The 18,176-nt window shown below is 42.8% G+C and overlaps 1 protein-coding gene across 5 annotated transcripts in view; it reads right to left on the bottom strand.

The window, feature by feature from the left end:
- Positions 1–18,176, bottom strand: part of SLC39A12 (solute carrier family 39 member 12) — an 85,319-nt gene that overhangs the window by 62,680 nt on the left and 4,463 nt on the right. For all 5 annotated transcript variants that reach the window (XM_078450381.2, XM_060659231.3, XM_060659230.3 and 2 more), the window contains exons 3-4: positions 12,663–12,944; positions 8,590–8,797 (exon numbers count right to left, since the gene is read on the bottom strand). In XM_078450381.2, coding sequence (XP_078306507.1) covers positions 8,590–8,797; positions 12,663–12,944 — 490 coding nt within the window. The remainder of the gene's footprint in view (positions 1–8,589; positions 8,798–12,662; positions 12,945–18,176) is intronic.

The raw sequence follows: 18,176 nt of genomic DNA, 5'->3' as shown, positions 1-18,176 counted from the left end.
GGAGTGAAAAAGACTGCAGGAGAGTCTGGGGGAGGGTGGACCCACAATCCCAGAAAGGGGAGAGAAATAGATTCTCACGCCAAGGAGCCCACTCAGGAAAGACAAATCTCCGTAACATTTGGCTTTGAAAACTAAACGGACGAAATTTCACAAGTTCTTACAATGAACGAGGCTTAAAATCTGGAAATTTAAAAATCAGTGGGGTTGGCTCTGAGAGAACTGGGAGGGTGAGAGGAAACTGACGCCCAGTCCTTAAAGAAACATTACAACAGACAGACCTGCTGTGATACAACGTAGAAACAGCAGTTTGAAAAATACCAGGAGCATACGGGGGAGAGATGTGTTTACTAATCTAAGAGCTCCAGCTAGAAGGGCAGGGATCAATGGGACACTTTTCCAGGAACAAAGATGATGGTGGGTGCCATTTTCCTTCCCTGTTCCCCCAGCCCAGACACACAGGCATCGGTGGGGCCCAGTGCAGCACCTACACTCACTGCATAACTTACAAAGAGCATGCCCTGCCCCTTCTTCCTCTGCAGACACATTCCCTCCAGCCAGGCCTCTGCTTCACGTCCCCTCTTGCAGCAGACCCAGGCAAACCTTGCTAATACCATTCCTCCGACCCCACACACTCTGAGGATCTGCCCCCTCCAATACATTCTTGGGTTAGCTAATCCAAAGTGGCACCACAAGCCTGGCAGTGTGCAAGCATCCCAAACAGGAGCCAGTATCACACCAAACTGACTCCTGCCCCAGGGAGAGGGAAAGAACCACACACAACCATCAGGGTAGAGGCTTAGCAGTGGGACAGACAGCTGGTCTTACTATAGGCCCCACCCACCAATGAAGGCTTCTTAGGGTACAATACAGGGAAAGTGTCCTGCACTAACCCCACAGGGACCAAACCCTGTCCACAATAGGCAAAGAGAGCCATTGCAGATTACTGGACTGAAGGAAAAAGTGTTTCAGCCAAAATAGCAGGATGTATGCAAAGACATAGAAGATTCTCCTGATGCACCAGCTTCTGCTGAACAGGAGACACTGAACTGCAGGGCACTACAGGACTTCTTCTTCATAAGGGCACTACTATCAAGAGCAGGAGACATAGCTGACTTTCCTAACACAAAGAAACAGACCAGAGAGTTAGACAACCTGAAGAGACGGAGGAATATGTCCCAAATGAAAGAACAGGACAAAATCACAGCAAGCAACCTAAACAAAACGGGGACAAGAAATATGCCTGCTAGATAATTTAAATCAGTGGTTATAAAGATACTCACAGGACTCGAAAAAAAGACTGAAGGACATCAATGAAACCCTTAACAAAGAGACAGAAAAAGAACCAATCAGAGTTGAGGAATGCAATAAATAAAATAAAAAATACACCAGATGGAGTAAATAGTAGACTAGAGGAAACAGAAGAATGGGCCACCAACCAGGAATATAGAATAATAGAAGGAAATCAAGCTGAACAGCTGAGAGGAAAAAAAAAATTCAAAATGAAAATAGACTTAGGGAACTCAGCAATATTCACATTATAAGGAACCCAGAAGGAAAGGAGAAAGAAAAGGGGTAGAAAATTTATTTGAAGAAATAATAGCTGAAAACTTCCCAAATCTGGGATAGGAAACAGAAATCCAGATCCAAGGGCACAGAGAGCCCCCCAAAATCAACCCAAGAAGGTCCACAACAAGACACACAGTAATTAAAATGGCAAAAAGAAGCAGTAAAGAAAGAATTTTAAAAGCACCACGAGAAAAGGAAATACTTACATACAAAGGAAACCCCATAAGGCTATCAGCTGATTTTTCAGTAGAAACTTTGCAGGCCAGAATGGAATGGCACTATATATTCAAAGTGCTGAAAGAAAAAAACATGGAACCAAGAGTACTCTATCCAATAAGGCTAGCATTCAGAATAGAAGGAGAAATAAAGAGGTCCCCAGACAAACAAAAGTTAAGGGAATTTATGACCACTAAACCAGCCCTACAAGAAATGTTAAAGTGGATTCTGCGTGGCAAGGAAAGACTGTAAGTTAGAGTAAGAAAAGTAGGAACCATGAAAGCAATAAAAATAAGTATATCTATAAAAATCACTTAAAGGACCCACAAAATAAAATGATGTAAAGTATGACACCATGTATCTAAAACATGGAGGTGGGGAGAGGTTTAAAGAATGGGTTCAGCCGTGAGTGACTATCAATTTAATACACAAAATGAATGGAAACCACAAATCAAAAACTAGCCATAGATACACAAAGAATAAAGAGAAAGGAACCCAAGTATATTGCTAAAGAAAGCCAACTAATCATGAGAGAAGAGAACAAGAGAAGGGAGGAAGAGAGAACTACAAAAACAATCATAAGACAAGTAACAAAATTGCAATAAATACTTACCTATCAATAATTACTTTGAATGTAAATGGATTAAATGCTCCAATCAAAGACAAGATGACAGAATGAATAAAAAAGCAAGACCCATCTATATGCTGCCTATAAGAGACCAATTTCAGGACTAAAGACACATGCAGATTGAAAATGAAGGAATAGAGAAGTATTTATTATGCAAATGGATTTGAAAACCAGGGTAACAATACTTATATTGGATAAAATGACTTTAAAACAAAAGATTGAAATAAGATACAAAGAAGGACATTGTATAATCATTAATGGTGTGGGGCTCCTGGGTGGCTCAGTCAACTGAGCAGCTGACTGGCTCAGTTCATGATCTCGTGGTTTGTGGGTTGGAAACCCACATTGGGCTTTGCGTTGACAGTGCAGAGCCTACGTCAGAGTCTCTGTCTCCCTCTCTCTCTCTGCCTCTCCCCCACTCATTGTGCATATGTTCTCTCTCTCTCAAAAATAAAAACATTACAAAAAAATGTTTTGATGGGGGCAATCCAACAAGATGATATAACAATTGTAAATATTTATGCACCCAACATGAACGCTCCCGAATACATAAAAGAGTTAATACAAACAAAAAGGAAGTAATAAATAGTAATACAAAAATAGTAAGGGACTTTAATACCCCACTTACATCAATGGACAGATAATCCAAACAGAAAATCAACAAGGAAACAGTGGCTTTGAATGACACATTGAACCAAATGGATCTATATATTCAGACATTCTATCCTAAAACAGCAGAATACATATTGTTTTTAAGTGCACATGGAAGATTCTCTGGAATAGATCACACATTAGGCCAAAAAACAAGTCTGAACAAATTCAAAAAGATTGAAGTCATACCGTGCATCTTTACTGAACACAATGCTATGAAACTAGAAATCAACCACAAGACAAAATCTGAACATAAATATTTGGAGGTTAAATAATGTACTATTAAACAATAAATAGGTCAACCAAAAAATCAAAGAGGAAATTAAAAGATAAATGGAGACAAATGAAAATGAAAACAGAATGGCCCAAAATCTTTGGGATGCAGGAAAAGCTGCTCTAAGAGGGAAATTTACAGCAACACAGGCCTACATCAAAAGCATGAAAAATCTCAAATTAACAAGCAAACCTTACACCTAAAGGAGATAGAAAAAGGAGAACAAACAAAACCCCAAGCCAGTAAAAGAAAGGAAATAATAAATATTAGAGCAGAAATAAACAATATAGAAACAAACAAACAAACAAACAAACAAACAAAAAACAAGATCAATGAAACCAGGAGCTGGTTCTTTGAAAAGATCAACAAAATTGATATAAACCTTCAGCCAGAGAGAGGACCCAAATTTTTTTTTTTTTTAATTTTTTTTTTTCCAACGTTTTTTATTTACTTGTGGGACAGAGAGAGACAGAGCACGAATGGGGGAGGGGCAGAGAGAGAGGGAGACACAGAATCGGAAACAGGCTCCAGGCTCCGAGCCATCAGCCCAGAGCCTGACGCGGGGCTCGAACTCACGGACCGCAAGATCGTGACCTGGCTGAAGTCGGACACTCAACCGACTGCGCCACCCAGGCGCCCCAGAGAGGACCCAAATTTTAAAAATCAGAAATGAAAGAGAAGAAATAAAAATTGCAAAGAAATATAAAGGATTATAAAAGAAAACTGTGAAAAATCATATGCCAACCAATTGAACAACCAAGAAGAAATGGATAGATTCCTAGAAACATGTGACCTAACAAAACAGAATCAGGAAGAAACAGAAAATTTGAACAGACTGATTATTAGTACTGAAATTGAATCAGTAATCTAAAACACTCCCAACAAGCAAAAGTCCAGGACCAGAGAGCTTCATAAGGTGAAATATACTAAACATTTAAAGAAGAGTTATATCTATTCTTTTCAAGCTATTCCAGAAAAAAGAAGAGGAAGGAAACCTTCCAAATTCATTCTATGAGGCCAGCATTACCTGTACCAAAACAAGATAAAGACACCACAAAAAAGAGAGCCACAGGCCAATATCTCTGATGAACATAGGTGCAAATATCCTCAACAAAATATTAGCACACTGAAACCAACAATACATTAAAAAAAGTCATTTACCACGATCAAGTGGGATTTGTTCCTAGGATGCAAGGGTGGTTCAATATTTGCAAATTAATCAGTGTGATACATCACATCAACAAAAGAAAAAATAAAAAAACATACGATCTTTTCAATAGTTGCAGCAAAAGAATTTGACAAAATACAACATCCATTCATAATAAAAACCTTCAAGAAAGTAGATTTTGAGGGAATATGCTTCAACATAATAAAGTCCATATAAGAAAAACCCACAGCCAATATCATCCTCAATGGAGAGAAAAACTGAGCTTTTCTTCTCAGGTCAGTTACAAGACAAGGATGTCCACTGTCACCACTTTTATTCAACATAGTACTGGAAGTCCTGGCCATAGCTATCAGATAAGAAAAAGAAATAGAAGACGCACAAATTGGTAAGGAAGAGATAATACTACACATAGAAAACCCTAAAGATTTTACCAAAAACCTACTAGAACTAATAAATGAATTCAATAAGATTGCAGGATACAAAATCAATGAACATGAGTCTGTTACATTTCTTTTTTTTTTTTTTTAAGTTTATTTGGGGGAGAGAGAGTGAGAATGTGTGTGTGTGTGTGTGTGTGTGTGTGTGTGAGAGAGAGAGAGAGAGAGAGACCAGGGGAAGGGTTGAGAGAGAGGCAGAGAGAGAATCCCAAGCAGGCTCTGTGCTGACAGCACAGATGTGGGGCTCGAACACAGAACTGTGAGATCATGACCTGAGTTGAAATCAAGAGTTGGATGCTTAACTGACTGAGATGCCTAGGTGTCCCTACTGCATTTCTATTTACTAAAAATAAATAAGCAGAAAGAGAAATTAAGAAAACAGTCCCATTTACAATTACACAAAAATAATAAAATATCTAGGAATAGACTTAACCAAGGAAGTGAAAGACCTATACTCTGAAAATAATAAAACATTGGTGAAAGAAATTGAAGAAGACACAAATAAATGGAAAAACATTCCATGCTCATGAATTAGAGAATAAATATTGTTAAAATGTCTATAATACCCAAAGCAATCTACAGAGGTAATGCAATCCCTATCAAAATACCAACAGCATTTTTCACAGATCTAGAACAAGCAATCCTAAAATGTGTATGGAACCACAAAAGGCCCCAAATAGCCAAAGCAATCTTGAAAACAAAAAACAAAACAGGAGGTATCATAATTCTGGACTTCAAGTTATACTGCAAAGCTGTAGTAATCAAAACAGTATGGTACTGGCACAACAATAGACACACAGACCAGTGGAACAGAATAGAAAGCCCAGAAATGAACCCATGATTATATGGTCAATTAATCTTTGACAAGCGACAAAGAATATACAATGGGAAAAAGACAGTCTCTTCAACAAATGGTGTTGGGGAAACTGGACAGCAACATGCAGAAGAAAGAAACTGGACTACTTTCTTATACCATACATAAAGATAAATTCAAAATGGATGAAAGACCTAAATGTGAAATGGGATACCATCAAAATCCTAGAGGAGAACCCAGGCAGCAATCTCTTTGACCTTGGCCAGAGCAACTTCTTACTAGACACATCGCCAGAGGCAAGGGAAACAAGAGCCAACATGAACTATGAACCTCATCAAGATAAAAAGCTTCTGCACAGCTGAAGAAAACAATCAAGAAAACTAAAACACACCCTACAGAATTAGAGAAGATATTTGTGAGTGAGATATCGGATAAAGGGTTAGTATCCAAAATCTATAAAGTACTTATCAAACTCAACACCCCCAAAACAAACAATCTGATTAAGAAATGGACAGAAGACATGAATAGACATTTTTCCAAAGAAGACATTCAGATGGCTAACAGACACATGAAAAGATGCTCAACATCACTCATCATCAGGGAAATACAAATCAAAACCATGATAAGATACCACCCTACACCTGTCAGAATGGCTAAAATCAACAACACAAGAAACAACAGATATTGTCAAGGTTGTGGAGAAAGGGGAAATCCCTTCCAATGTTCACGGGAATGAAAACTGGTGCAGCCTCTGTGGAAAACGGTATGGAGGTTCCTCAAAAAGTTAAAATTAGAATTATTCCATGACAAGTAAATGCACTACTGGGTATTATTTACCCAAAGGATACAAAAATACTGATTTGTAGGGGCACATGCACCCCAGTGTTTACAGCAGCCTTATCAACAATAGCCAGATTATGGAGAGAACCCAAATGCCCATTGACTGATGAATGGATAAAGAAGATGGGGTGTGTATATACACAATGGAACATTACTCAGCGATCAGAAAAAATGAAATCTTGCCATCTGCAATGATGTGAAATCTTGCCATTTGTAAGAGTATATCATGCTAAGCGAAATGAGTCAGAGAAAGACAAATGCCATAAGATTTCACTTATATGTGGAATTTAAGAAACAAAACAGATGAACATAGGGGAAGGAGAAAAAAAAAAACAGAGAGGGAAGCAAACCGTAAGAGACTCTTAATTACAGAGAACAAACTGAGGGTTGATGGAGGGAAGTTTTCCACTCAGTTGTTACAGAGAACAAACTGTTCAGAGATGGGGGAAGAGGTGAAAGGGATATAGAATACATTTGTCTTGATGAGCGGTAAGTTGTATATGTATATGTATGTATGTATGTATAGTATTGAATCTTTATATGGTACATCTGAAACGAATATAACACTGTATGTTAACTCTACTAGTTTTAAATGAAAAAACAACACTTAAAATGAGCATACTGTCTTCCAGGATACCATCAATGTCAGCAGAGTCCTAGCTCGGGGCAGCTGTGAGAGAAAATGTCTCATGGCTTCTGAAACAAACACCTAATTGTGCTGACACCAAATGGCACTTGGAAACGGAATTGTGACTTCTCAGATGCAAAAGTGACTGGTTTTTGCCCCAAGAGGCGATACTGTAGATCGGTCGTGAGCAGTTACTTGGGCATTTTAATGAAGGTCCACAATGATCCATATCTACCCAGCTTGCCTCTAACTATATTCTGTATTGCAGTCTGATCACCTCCCATTTCTTGGGGGCGATAGAGCCTTCAAGTGGCCTACATCTTGACATTATTTGGAAAGTGGAATCACGGCTCTCCTCCAGTTCAACGGGAATCGCACTGCTAAAATTTCCCAACCCCTGTTTCCCACCTCAAAATTATTCTCGGCATAACATGCCTTTCCCTGGCTTGTTTCCTGTGTATGACAGCCAGGTAACATGATTTAATTCCATGTCAACTTTTCACAGAAAAAGAAAATAAACTGCAGAAAACCACATCTGTCCCTCAAATGGTTGTGCTAACAGGTCCAGGGAAAGTTCAACACTGAATGTATGGCCCCAGACCCCAATCCCTTCTTTCAGAGTTGGGAGTTTTACCCAGATCACGGGCGTTGTCGGTCCCTTGGTAAATTCACATCTCCCTTTTTCTTGTGACTTCCCAAGAGGAAGTGTGTTGGCAGCAGCAACAGCTATTATGCGACATTCCGAGAGCCCTTGGTGTGCAAAACAGGGCCTCCTGGTACAGATTTTTTAGACATCATTTCATTTTTAATGCCTTGTCGAGTACAAAGAAATGTGCAGAACAAACATTCTGGCTCCATCCCTGGCATCCCATTTCTTCTCGGAGTTCCAAAAAGCTGGCAGTCACTAATATAACCAGGATGGAGAGCTCACACGACTTTTATTTAAAATTAAATAATAGATCTTTATGGCTACAAGCAAACACCACCAGGGCTCTTGCACCATTGGGCTTTCCATGTCTTCATTCTAGGCAATAGTTTGTGACCCCTCGCCCAGGACTACGTACCAAACAGACAAGCGTTCCTCAGCACTTACGGCAGGTCATAAAAATCTCTCCCTTGGCTCTACGTCCATAATATCATCATCGTGGTCGAAACGGACCGAGTCCCAATTTTTGCCTCATCGTCACAAAGATACGATAGCATGTTTGCCTGAAAAGGCCCACCTGAGCTGTCTTACCACAGGCTATGATAAAATAGCGTTTAGAACATACCTGAACAAATTTAGTCATCAAAAAGCGTCACTCTTTTTGGCACAATTTGTTTAGTAGGCATGACTTGGTAGTTACATTCATGAAAAGCATCCTTACCTGACAGGTGGAGAGTATTTGTACCATTCAAAAAACTGAAAATATATTCCGTAAAATAGTCTGGAGACGGCAAGTCTCTTTGCCCCAGACAAACACCTTGGAGGGACAAAGTGATGATCGTCGCTGCCAACCGAGGGAGTGTGTTTTCATCAGCGCCATCCCCGCTCAGTATTCCCGACTTTTTCTGCAGCATTTTGGTGTCCATACACTGAAATCAGATGCAGAGTAAAAAGAAAAAGCTTGCACCTCGAAAGCCATTTTGATTAAAATATGTCTAGGATTTCCCCAAAAGACAAAGAAGAGTTTTTCACCTTAAAGAGGTCTGAGCTGTTTGTAGGAACACAACTATCAACGTTCTCTAGTCTCAGACAGAATTCTGTCTGGAAAATGCTTGTTTCTTTTATCTGACTGGACACTGTATTTTCTCACTCCCACCCTAGTGGTCCTCGGTTACCTAACCTTTCTCACTACTCCCTCAGAGATGTGTCTTCTCCAAAGAGATCTCTCGCTCTTCTTGTTCACAGGCTTCCAGGTGGCGACTTGTTTTTCTCCAGCTTCAGGTCTAGCCCACAGTGTAAGGACTTTCAAATCTCTACTCCCGACCTTGACTTCACACCGGCCCCGCGGCCTCGTGTCATCACAGAGCACTTCCTTTTTAACGCCTGCCTTTAGTCTCAGGCTCAATGCGTGCTAAGTGATGACCAAAGCTGGCACAGTCTCTGTGCTCTTTGAACTCCCATAGGACATGGGATCTTTTCCATGTGTACGCTGAGTGGTCTTCAATTAAATTATGAGCATCTGAAAGGCTAGGCTCTAGCCTTACGTGCCCCTAGTACGCCCATTCATAAAATTCTCTCCCTTGGCTTTACATCCATAATATCATTATCATGGCCGAAACGGACCGAGTCCCTATTTTTGCCTCGTCGCCACACCATTTACTGAGTACCTACTGTGTGCCAGACGCCATGCTAGGTCCATTACACTATGTTCTCTTTTCATTGTCCCAGAGCTCTGTGCACAGGATACCCTTTTCCCAGACCACCTGACCAGTGACAGGTAGAGTCCCAATGCGCACTCAGATCTGACTCCATAGCCTATGCTCTTAAATACCCTTCCTTTTGTGTAGAGAAATAAACGGAAATCCAAGCTGCTGATGGGCCTTTCCTATCATCAAAGTGAGTTCCGTAGGATCGTGCTTGGGACAGACAGATTAGGTTTTAAAATTATCTCTGCTGTTTGTAACTGAGCAAACTTGGGCCAAATGATTAACTTTGCTCACTCTCATATTCTTCTCAGTAAAAAGGGACAATGCTGCCTACCACAAAGGTTATTAAGATTAGATCATGTGTGTAAAATACTTAATATGGTAGCTGGCGCACGGAACACGGTCCGCGAATCTTAGCTACTATTCTTGTTGGTCCCAGTGTCCAGTGGTGCCCCTGATAGACAGGAGGCTGGAGAAGGTAGCAAGAGCCATCACGAAAACTTTTCCCTAAAGGCTCCAGAGGAGCCACTAATGCTATAAACAAAAGAACAATACAATATGGTATGTTCCAGAAATATCACTCTGGTGGCAAAGTAGTGAAGACATTGCCAGGGATAGAAACTAAGGGCTGAATGTCTAGTTCGGGAGTTATTTATTAGTCCAAGATACTTCTCGACCTAAGGTGGTAGCACCAGAGATGGAAAGAAATGGACGTATTTGAGGCACATTACAAAGGACTTGTAGGAAAATGTGAAGGAGTCCAAAGAGTTGAAAATGGCTCAGGTTTCTGGGTTTGTCAACTGTATAATGGCGATACCAACCCATTATTCCTCCACGTAAGAGTCAGGGCTAGCAGAGAAGTCTGTAGAGATCCCTGCTTATCTCCCATGGAAACAGCAAACAGTGGGGGGGAAAAAACAGGAAGAGGTGGGAGCAAGAGACTGAGCCAAGAAGATAAAATAGTAGTTGGATAAAAGAGAACGAAGGAATAGAGGGATGTTTATACTCTGGGCCATCAGGGAGGGTGGCTGCGTTAGCATACTACGGGGTAAAGCTGTTTCTTGGCGAGCTGGTTAAGGCCCCCCTGGAGTGGCTGTTAGTGGCTTCACCTGCAGAGGCCGAGTCCTATGCAGACCAAGACCTGGAGCTGCTGGTAATGGCGGGCCTGGTCTGGCGGCACCGTCTGTGGCCTCACGCTCTCCAGTCGGAGACAGCGGCATCCTCCGGTGAGATGCCCACAGGCCTCCTGTACAAGTCTGGATCGAGTGACTAAGGATTCCTAAGGGAATTCCAGCCCAAGCGAACAAAGGACCCTTCCCAGGAACTGGAGACAGTGCTCTCCTCCAGAAGATAACCGTCCGAGGCCCAGCAAGGGTTACGAGCTCTTAATTCTTCTTGACTGAAGAGGCGGAAAAAGTACGGCTACGCAAAATCTCGAATTATTTTATTCTGTTCTCGGAATGTTGGCTCTCACGTACGCTTGGAGGCCCAGGTATTTGCGGCCTGTGTTGGATAACCAGAAATCTGCGTCGAATATGTACACGCCGTCTGCTTCGAAGCGGCTAACCTGAACCGATCTTGTATCATATGGATGTTGCACTGAAGAAACTGTATGTGGGCGTACTTCCTTATTGAAGCGGAAACCGAATTCTAGAAAGGAACCCATTTTCTCAGTTGGAAGTGGACACAAAAATATGGCCCTATTTGGAGAGTCATGAGATGAGAGTTACCAAAATGAGGCCCACAAAGACCTCAGGAAACAGTCTTTCCATCTGTGTGCCAATCGCAAGAGAAATTAAACGTTTTTACAGCAAGTTGGAGGATATGTCGGCTGGTCGTTGAGCCACAGCATGAACGCACAGACACCTTTGGGCTCCTGGAAGCCAGAATTGAGGCCAAAAACCAAATACGCCCATATACATCACTACGGACTGAATGACTGCGTTCCCCCAAATTTCAAATGTTGAAGTCCTGCCACTTACTGTGATAGTGTTAGGAGGCGGGGCCTTTGGGAGGTGATTGGGTCATGAGGGTGAAGTCCTCAGGAATGGGATTAGCGCCCTGAGGAGAGAGACCTCAGAGAGCTCCTCTGCCCCTCCTGCCATCTGAGGACGCAGTGAGGGGATGGTCTCTGAGGAATCAGGATGGGGGCTTTCACCAGACATCAAATCTGCCCAGTACTTTGATCTCCAACTTCCAGCCTCCGGAACCATGAGAAATAAATTTCTGTTGCGTAGAAGCCACTCAGTCTGTGGCATTTTTGTTACAGCAGCTCAAAGACACACGTCAATGAAAAATTCAAGAGAGAAAAATAAAACAGGTTTCATGGCACTCTTCAAAATGCACTGGTGACTGTTCAATCAATTCTTTAAGAAAATGTGGCTTTAAAATTTTTCCTACGTCCAGAGCGCTTTATCTGCTCAAACTCCCCACCGCAAGGCAGAAAGCATGAAGGTAATTGAAAGGCCAGCTCTTGCTGGAACAGTAACGAAGGCCGGAAGGGACCAGGTGCCTGGTTCCTCACAGTGGGAGCCACGAGGAAAGCAAAGCACTTCGAGAGACCCCTGAACATGTGCGGCACAAATCAAAAGCTGCAGAAGAGCTATTGTCTGTGCTGTCATGAATAATGCTTTTTGCAAGCTGCTTCTTCGGTGAAGCAACGAATGATAAATTCACCTCTCTCACACCGGTTCTGTCTTCTTTTTCCCTGGCCGGAAGGCGAGGCAAAGAGCATCGTGTCCTCCCCACCGTGGGTCAGTTCTTGGAGATCGATCGGAAGCCATGAATCACTCACTTTCACGTTCAGGAAAAGAGAGTTGTCCTGTCACCTGGCTTTCCTGCCCACCCAACCACCCACCTGCCTTCTGGCTAGAACTCCTTTTACAATCATTAGTCATCACCCTTCCCCCTTTTATACTCAGAATTTCAAATGATGTCACTTAACATCCCGTCACTAAAACCCACAAATACCTCTCTTAGACGTCCTTGACTGTCATGGGGATAAACAAGTGACAGAAAACAGGGCTCCAAGTCTGTCTCTTAGCAGCACGGCCAGGTGCCCTTCTTACCTGACCTGTGCCCTTCTTACCTGACTTCGAGAGGTGTCAAAGTACTGCCTGGTGAACGCCAAGATATCTTCCGTCTCATTCTGTGAAAGGAAATAGGAGTCTTCATCCTGCCTGAGGCTGAGGAGGCTGTGCAGGTAAAATTTATACTCTTTATTACTCATGTTGAGCTTAGAAGAACAGATCTCTTCCTGATGAATAATGTAAAAGAGGAGGAGAATAGACACTCTCTGGACCACTTCTTCTCTGAGCTGATCCTCAAAATCTCCTCCAGCTATTAGCAACAGGGCATCTGGTTCAAAGCACTGTGCCAAAAACAAAACATAAAACAACAAAAGTAGAAACAAAGTTTAGCAAAGAGTCCTAGAACACTAACGACCGCCCGCCAGATCTCCAGTGCTTATTATTGTACGAATGGGGGGGAACACGGGTAGGTCTAACAGCCAGCTTCAAATAAGGTAGTCGTGGCTGGACTTCTACACATTGATGTTGCCCTCCTGGGGAGCCCTTATTCCCTGAGAGTAATCTCTCTCTCTCCAGATGTCCATCTGCTGCCTTGAGTAAAACCCGTTGGCTCTTTGGCGTTTACGGTACGGACCCCATTGCATTTCGAATGAAATCTAAGCTCCATACAATTTTCTCTTTGGTCTGGCTCTTGCCTGCCTACCTCTCTTGTCTTACCTTAGCCTTTCTCCACCTCGCTCACTAACCTTCCGCCCCTGTGATTTTCCATCAGTTCCACCAAGCTCTTCCCACCATCTTTCGGGTCTCCTTTCCCCTCAATTCTCCAATCTCAGCTTAAAGAGATACCCCGTTGAGGATCCACACCCTACCCAAAGTAGAAAGCCCCGACCCCCGCCCCGTCCCACGTTCTCCAGCACAGCACCATTCGATGGAAACACAACCCTCGCCACAGAGGCGAGTCACACATCACTTTAAATTTTCTGGTGGCCACATTTGAAAAAGCGAAGTTAATTTTAATAATACATTTAGTAATGTGTCTTACTGAAACCTAGATATGCAAGATATGATCACTTCAACTTGTAATCACAATTTTAAGAAGTTATTTGTGAGCCATTTGACATTCTTTTCGTCATGCCAAGTCTTCAAACTCTGGTGCGTACTTTACACTTACCAGCACGTGTCGATTCAGATGAGCCACGTTATCAAGTGGCCCACGGTCACACGTGGCTGGTGGCAGCTCTAACATATATCACGTTTATTTTCTCCATAACACTAGTGTTCTAAACTTGCTTTCTCCCCGTGTTAATTTTCGCTCTTCCTTCGAGAACGAGTGGTCCATTAAGGCCAGGTTCTGTCCATGCACGGCTCTATCCTCAGCATCCGGCACAATGCCTGGCACTTACAAGGCGCGGAATGGAATGAACGAACGCCACCTGCCTCGCCTTTATCCTACCTAAGAGAACGGCTAAAAAATATTTCCACGACGCTTTACTTGCTTTACACCCACAGCAAGACGTCTGGCTCATCTAATCTGGGAAGTCTGCATGGCAGAAGGTGTTTCGGGTAACGTAACGGGACAATGAGAAAAAGATACACACAGGGCTATGGAAGGGAAGCCCTCCCCACAAGACAGGAGCTGCCTTCCTTCAGAGACAGTGGGGAGCTCCTGACAACTCTCCTAGGATCCCAGAGGCACAGCCACAGAATGAAGGCATGGAGGGATGCCTGTCCTGAGCCCCAGAAGGACTCTTCCCAATGTGGGACAATGTACGATGGTACCTTTTCATCTATTCTCTAAGGTGGAAATTTCAGGCGTCTTAATTCCATGGATGCTGTGTGTCCCACCAGATAACATCTGGGACATACCATCTGAGTCAGGAAGAAACATGTCATCTGTCTCCAAAGCAAAGCATTAATCACATTCTTCATAAGCCATACAGGTTCTGTTCTCTCCCCAACTCAACTGCGATGGGGTAAGAGTTCGGCAAAAAGAGAGACATCGGCTTCACATCAAGTCACTCAATGTGACTATTAAGCTCCACCATTGAAACCACCCCAGCACATTTCTGTTTCTTGAGTAGCAGACGAGAAAAGTCCATGGGTCGGTAGCTATTGGCGGGGCTGACACCAAGACTCAAGGAGGTTAGTCAACTGAAACACAGTGTCATCAAGCCTCTCTTTGTAACATACCGCCTCCTGAAACCAAACTATTGATAGCATTAGCTAGCCTTTACTGGAAGCCAGGTGCCCAGGATTGTGCTAAGCGCCTTCTGTATTTGGGCATTCCTCAATCTAATCGCTTCTGGACAAAGTCAGATAATGAGTTTTTTGATGGTAAGAACATGATTCCAAAATTTTAAATAGAAAACAAAATGGCCCAGCCTATTTGATAAGTCACCAACTATTTCTGCAATGATGTAAAGAATTAGAGTACCAATTCCTCAATTATTTGGTGCCTCGTGAATTAAACAGTGGGTACATTTGTGTGCACAGGAGGTATGTCCTCCTTCTACAAGGAAGGTATACCTGTAGCATATGTGAAAAACAAGTCTACAAAAGGGTAGATAACGTACCTAAAATCACAAAGCTAATAGTGGTTGCCCAATCTTAATTCCCACTATGCCAATGATTCGCTTTATTTGCTTATCTCTTTGTTTTGGGCCATGAAGAATTTGAGCTGTAGACCCACCTATGTACTGAAAGTGCAACCCCTTCAACCAGTAATTTTCTCTCCCTCCTGTTTGATAGAAAAAGAGGTCAATTGGGGCGCCTGGGTGGCTCAGTCGGTTAAGCGTCCGACTTCAGCTCAGGTCACGATCTCACAGTCCGCGAGTTCGAGCCCCGCGTCGGGCTCTGGGCTGACGGCTCAGAGCCTGGAGTCTGCTTCCGATTCTGTGTCTCCCTCTCTCTCTGCCCCTCCCCCGTTCATGCTCTGTCTCTCTCTGTCTCAAAAATAAATAAACGTTAAAAAAAATTTTTTTTTTAATTAAAAAAAAAAAAAGAAAAAGAGGTCAATGGGGAGGCCAAGTAATTGGTAAGGCTCTAATATAAATCAATGAGAGAACATACTACCACTTGAAGATTGAATGAGTTCCTGTTGACAGACTTTCAAATGCTGTCTAGACTGTTTGATGAGGTTGAGTAGGTAGGCAAAAGGGTATCAGTGACACGAGAAATGGGACCTCCGTGAAGCCACCTGACCAGATACATGTGGCCAGAGCTTGGTTGATAGCACACAGCAGAGTATATGGCTACACTTCACCCATCTGACGTGCCTCACACCCCTGTCCATTTGTGGTTCCTCTTCAATGTACCTTTCTAGGATTGGAATAGGAGGGATGTGGCCTGGGGCAGCAGAGGAGAGGGTAAGATCTGAAATCATACCAATGTTCGCTCCAGAAGTGGTTTCTAAAAAGCATGTAACATGGAAGGTCAATTGCTTTTGACTGAAAATATTTTAAATACCTGTGGAGCATCTCATTTTGTCTGACTAGAGATTTCAGTCATCTTGAATGAACAGAAGTTGCCCAAACTTTGCTTTAAGTTTCTGACACCTGCTGGAAGAAAGCTCAATTGCGAATCAAATGACCATGAATTGAAAACCTTCTGCCCTTTTATGATATTTGATTCTTCTTTTAAACGTGTATTTATTTTTGAGAGCACACAAGTGGGGGAGGAGCAGAGAGAGAAGGAGATAGAGGACCTGAAGCAGGCTCTGTGCTAACAGCAGCGAGCCTGATGTGGGGCTTGAACTCACAAACCATGAGATCATGACCTGAGCCGAAGTCGGTTGCTCAACCGCCTGAGTCACTAAGGTGCCCCCGAGACATCTGATTCTTAAAGAAGTTACCTTTGTACGGAAGACAGTGGCTTGAGGAAAGAACACGGTAGGAAACACCAGAAAATCGAACAGACATTGACATGACAAAAAGCACCATGGGGGTTGATGGTGGACTGGACTTTCCGGTTCATCATCACAAGATTTGTTTCAGTTGTTAGAGCTGTTAGCAGTGGCTGGGTTGTTTTGGGGGGAGGACGTTTAGTCCAATTTTGCAAATACTTACACCTCATAGGCATCAAGACCCATCCAAAGCACTGACCCTGGTGAAGTGATTCTTTGTTAAAGAAGAATGGACTCATTCAGGAATAATCCATCGATTTTCCTTTTAATCTTGTCATGTGGGGGCCCAAGTTTTTTGGGGAGAAAAGCACAGATTCTGGATTCCAATAGCCAAATCAGATCACCTCCCCCAGCTGCTGCATTCAGCTTTGTTCATTGCTTATGCGAGGAGAGAGTCTCGGTAACAAAAAGCAACAGGAAATCTTTCTTCTATGTTAATAGGAGTTGTCAGACTTGATAAACTTTAAAATTTTTAGATCCAAAGATGCTTAAAGTTGATTTGGGGTTCTGGATAAGCCCACTGGCCTTTTTCAAGTTCTTAGGCTTTTACAAGGTCTTCTGGGGGGAGAGGGTTGTCTTAGAATTGATCATAAAAAGGAAATTATATTTCTTCCTTTTCCTGCCAAAGAGTTGGAGGGGTGTTTGCTGATGGCAGGCACTGGCTTTTTGTGGACCCATGACCAGATTTTGTGGCATTTCTGACCGACAAGGAGATAAGTCTTACTGAGAAGGGTTAAGAAACCTGTTAGATCAACAAGTTAAGATAAAGCTCGATGCTGTCCACTCTTCAACGCACGGCAGGTTAAGACAAACGCGGGAGGGAGGTTGAATTAAATGCAGGACCTTAAAGCAGTGGTTCTCTACCCTGAATGTGTCTGAGAATCTCCTGGAGGTCTTGAATAAACACCCCAAGCCCTGAACAGTTGGTGGGGGTGGGGTGGGGGGGGAGGGGACAGGAGGGAGTGCTGAGGAGGATCTTATTTTCCAGAAGCGCTGCGTTGGACATGTCCATAACATACAGGAAATGTGAGGGCACAGAGAGAGCTGGCGTTCTCGTGCCCCAGCTAGTTCACGTGTGGCCCTGCGGTCCTCACAGAGAGCTCCCCGAGGAGAGGACCGGCACTTTGGTCTTACAGATGAGAAAGCTGAGGTTCCGCATGACCTAACAGCTGGAAAGTGCCAGAACAAGGATTTGGGCCCAGGGCTGGCTGACTCCAGATACCAGGTTCTTATCCCTTCACCGCTTCTGGAACTCATGGAGGGTTATGGTTCTCATCATTACTGAAGTGGAATTTGTTCTCTTAGAGTTACTTAATCCCTCATTAAATTCATTAAAACTGCAGTCTAACCCTTCTCATTGAAAAGAAACCAGGCCACGATCAGGCAAGACTGTCCATTTTCAAAGGCTGAAGTTTGAATGGATTTAAGTGCACAGTGCTTTCAGATAGTTCAGATTGATTTACACACACACACACGCACACACACACACCCATTCAGTTTTTACCTAAGCCTGAAATAAAACTGGAAACTTTTTGTCTCCCCCCCAAATTTAAGACACTCACTTCCCTCTTTTTTTCAGACATTTAGGGATATGAACTCATCCCCTTGCCCTCTTTTTACCACAGAATTTCTAATCTAAACCCTGCCTCTAACTGGACGAAGTTCCTAAAAA

The sequence above is a fragment of the Panthera onca genome, chromosome B4 (assembly GCF_046562875.1).
Source record: "Panthera onca isolate mPanOnc1 chromosome B4, mPanOnc1 haplotype 2, whole genome shotgun sequence".
NCBI lineage: Eukaryota > Metazoa > Chordata > Mammalia > Carnivora > Felidae > Panthera > Panthera onca.
This window is presented reverse-complemented; position numbering and strand designations above follow the sequence as displayed.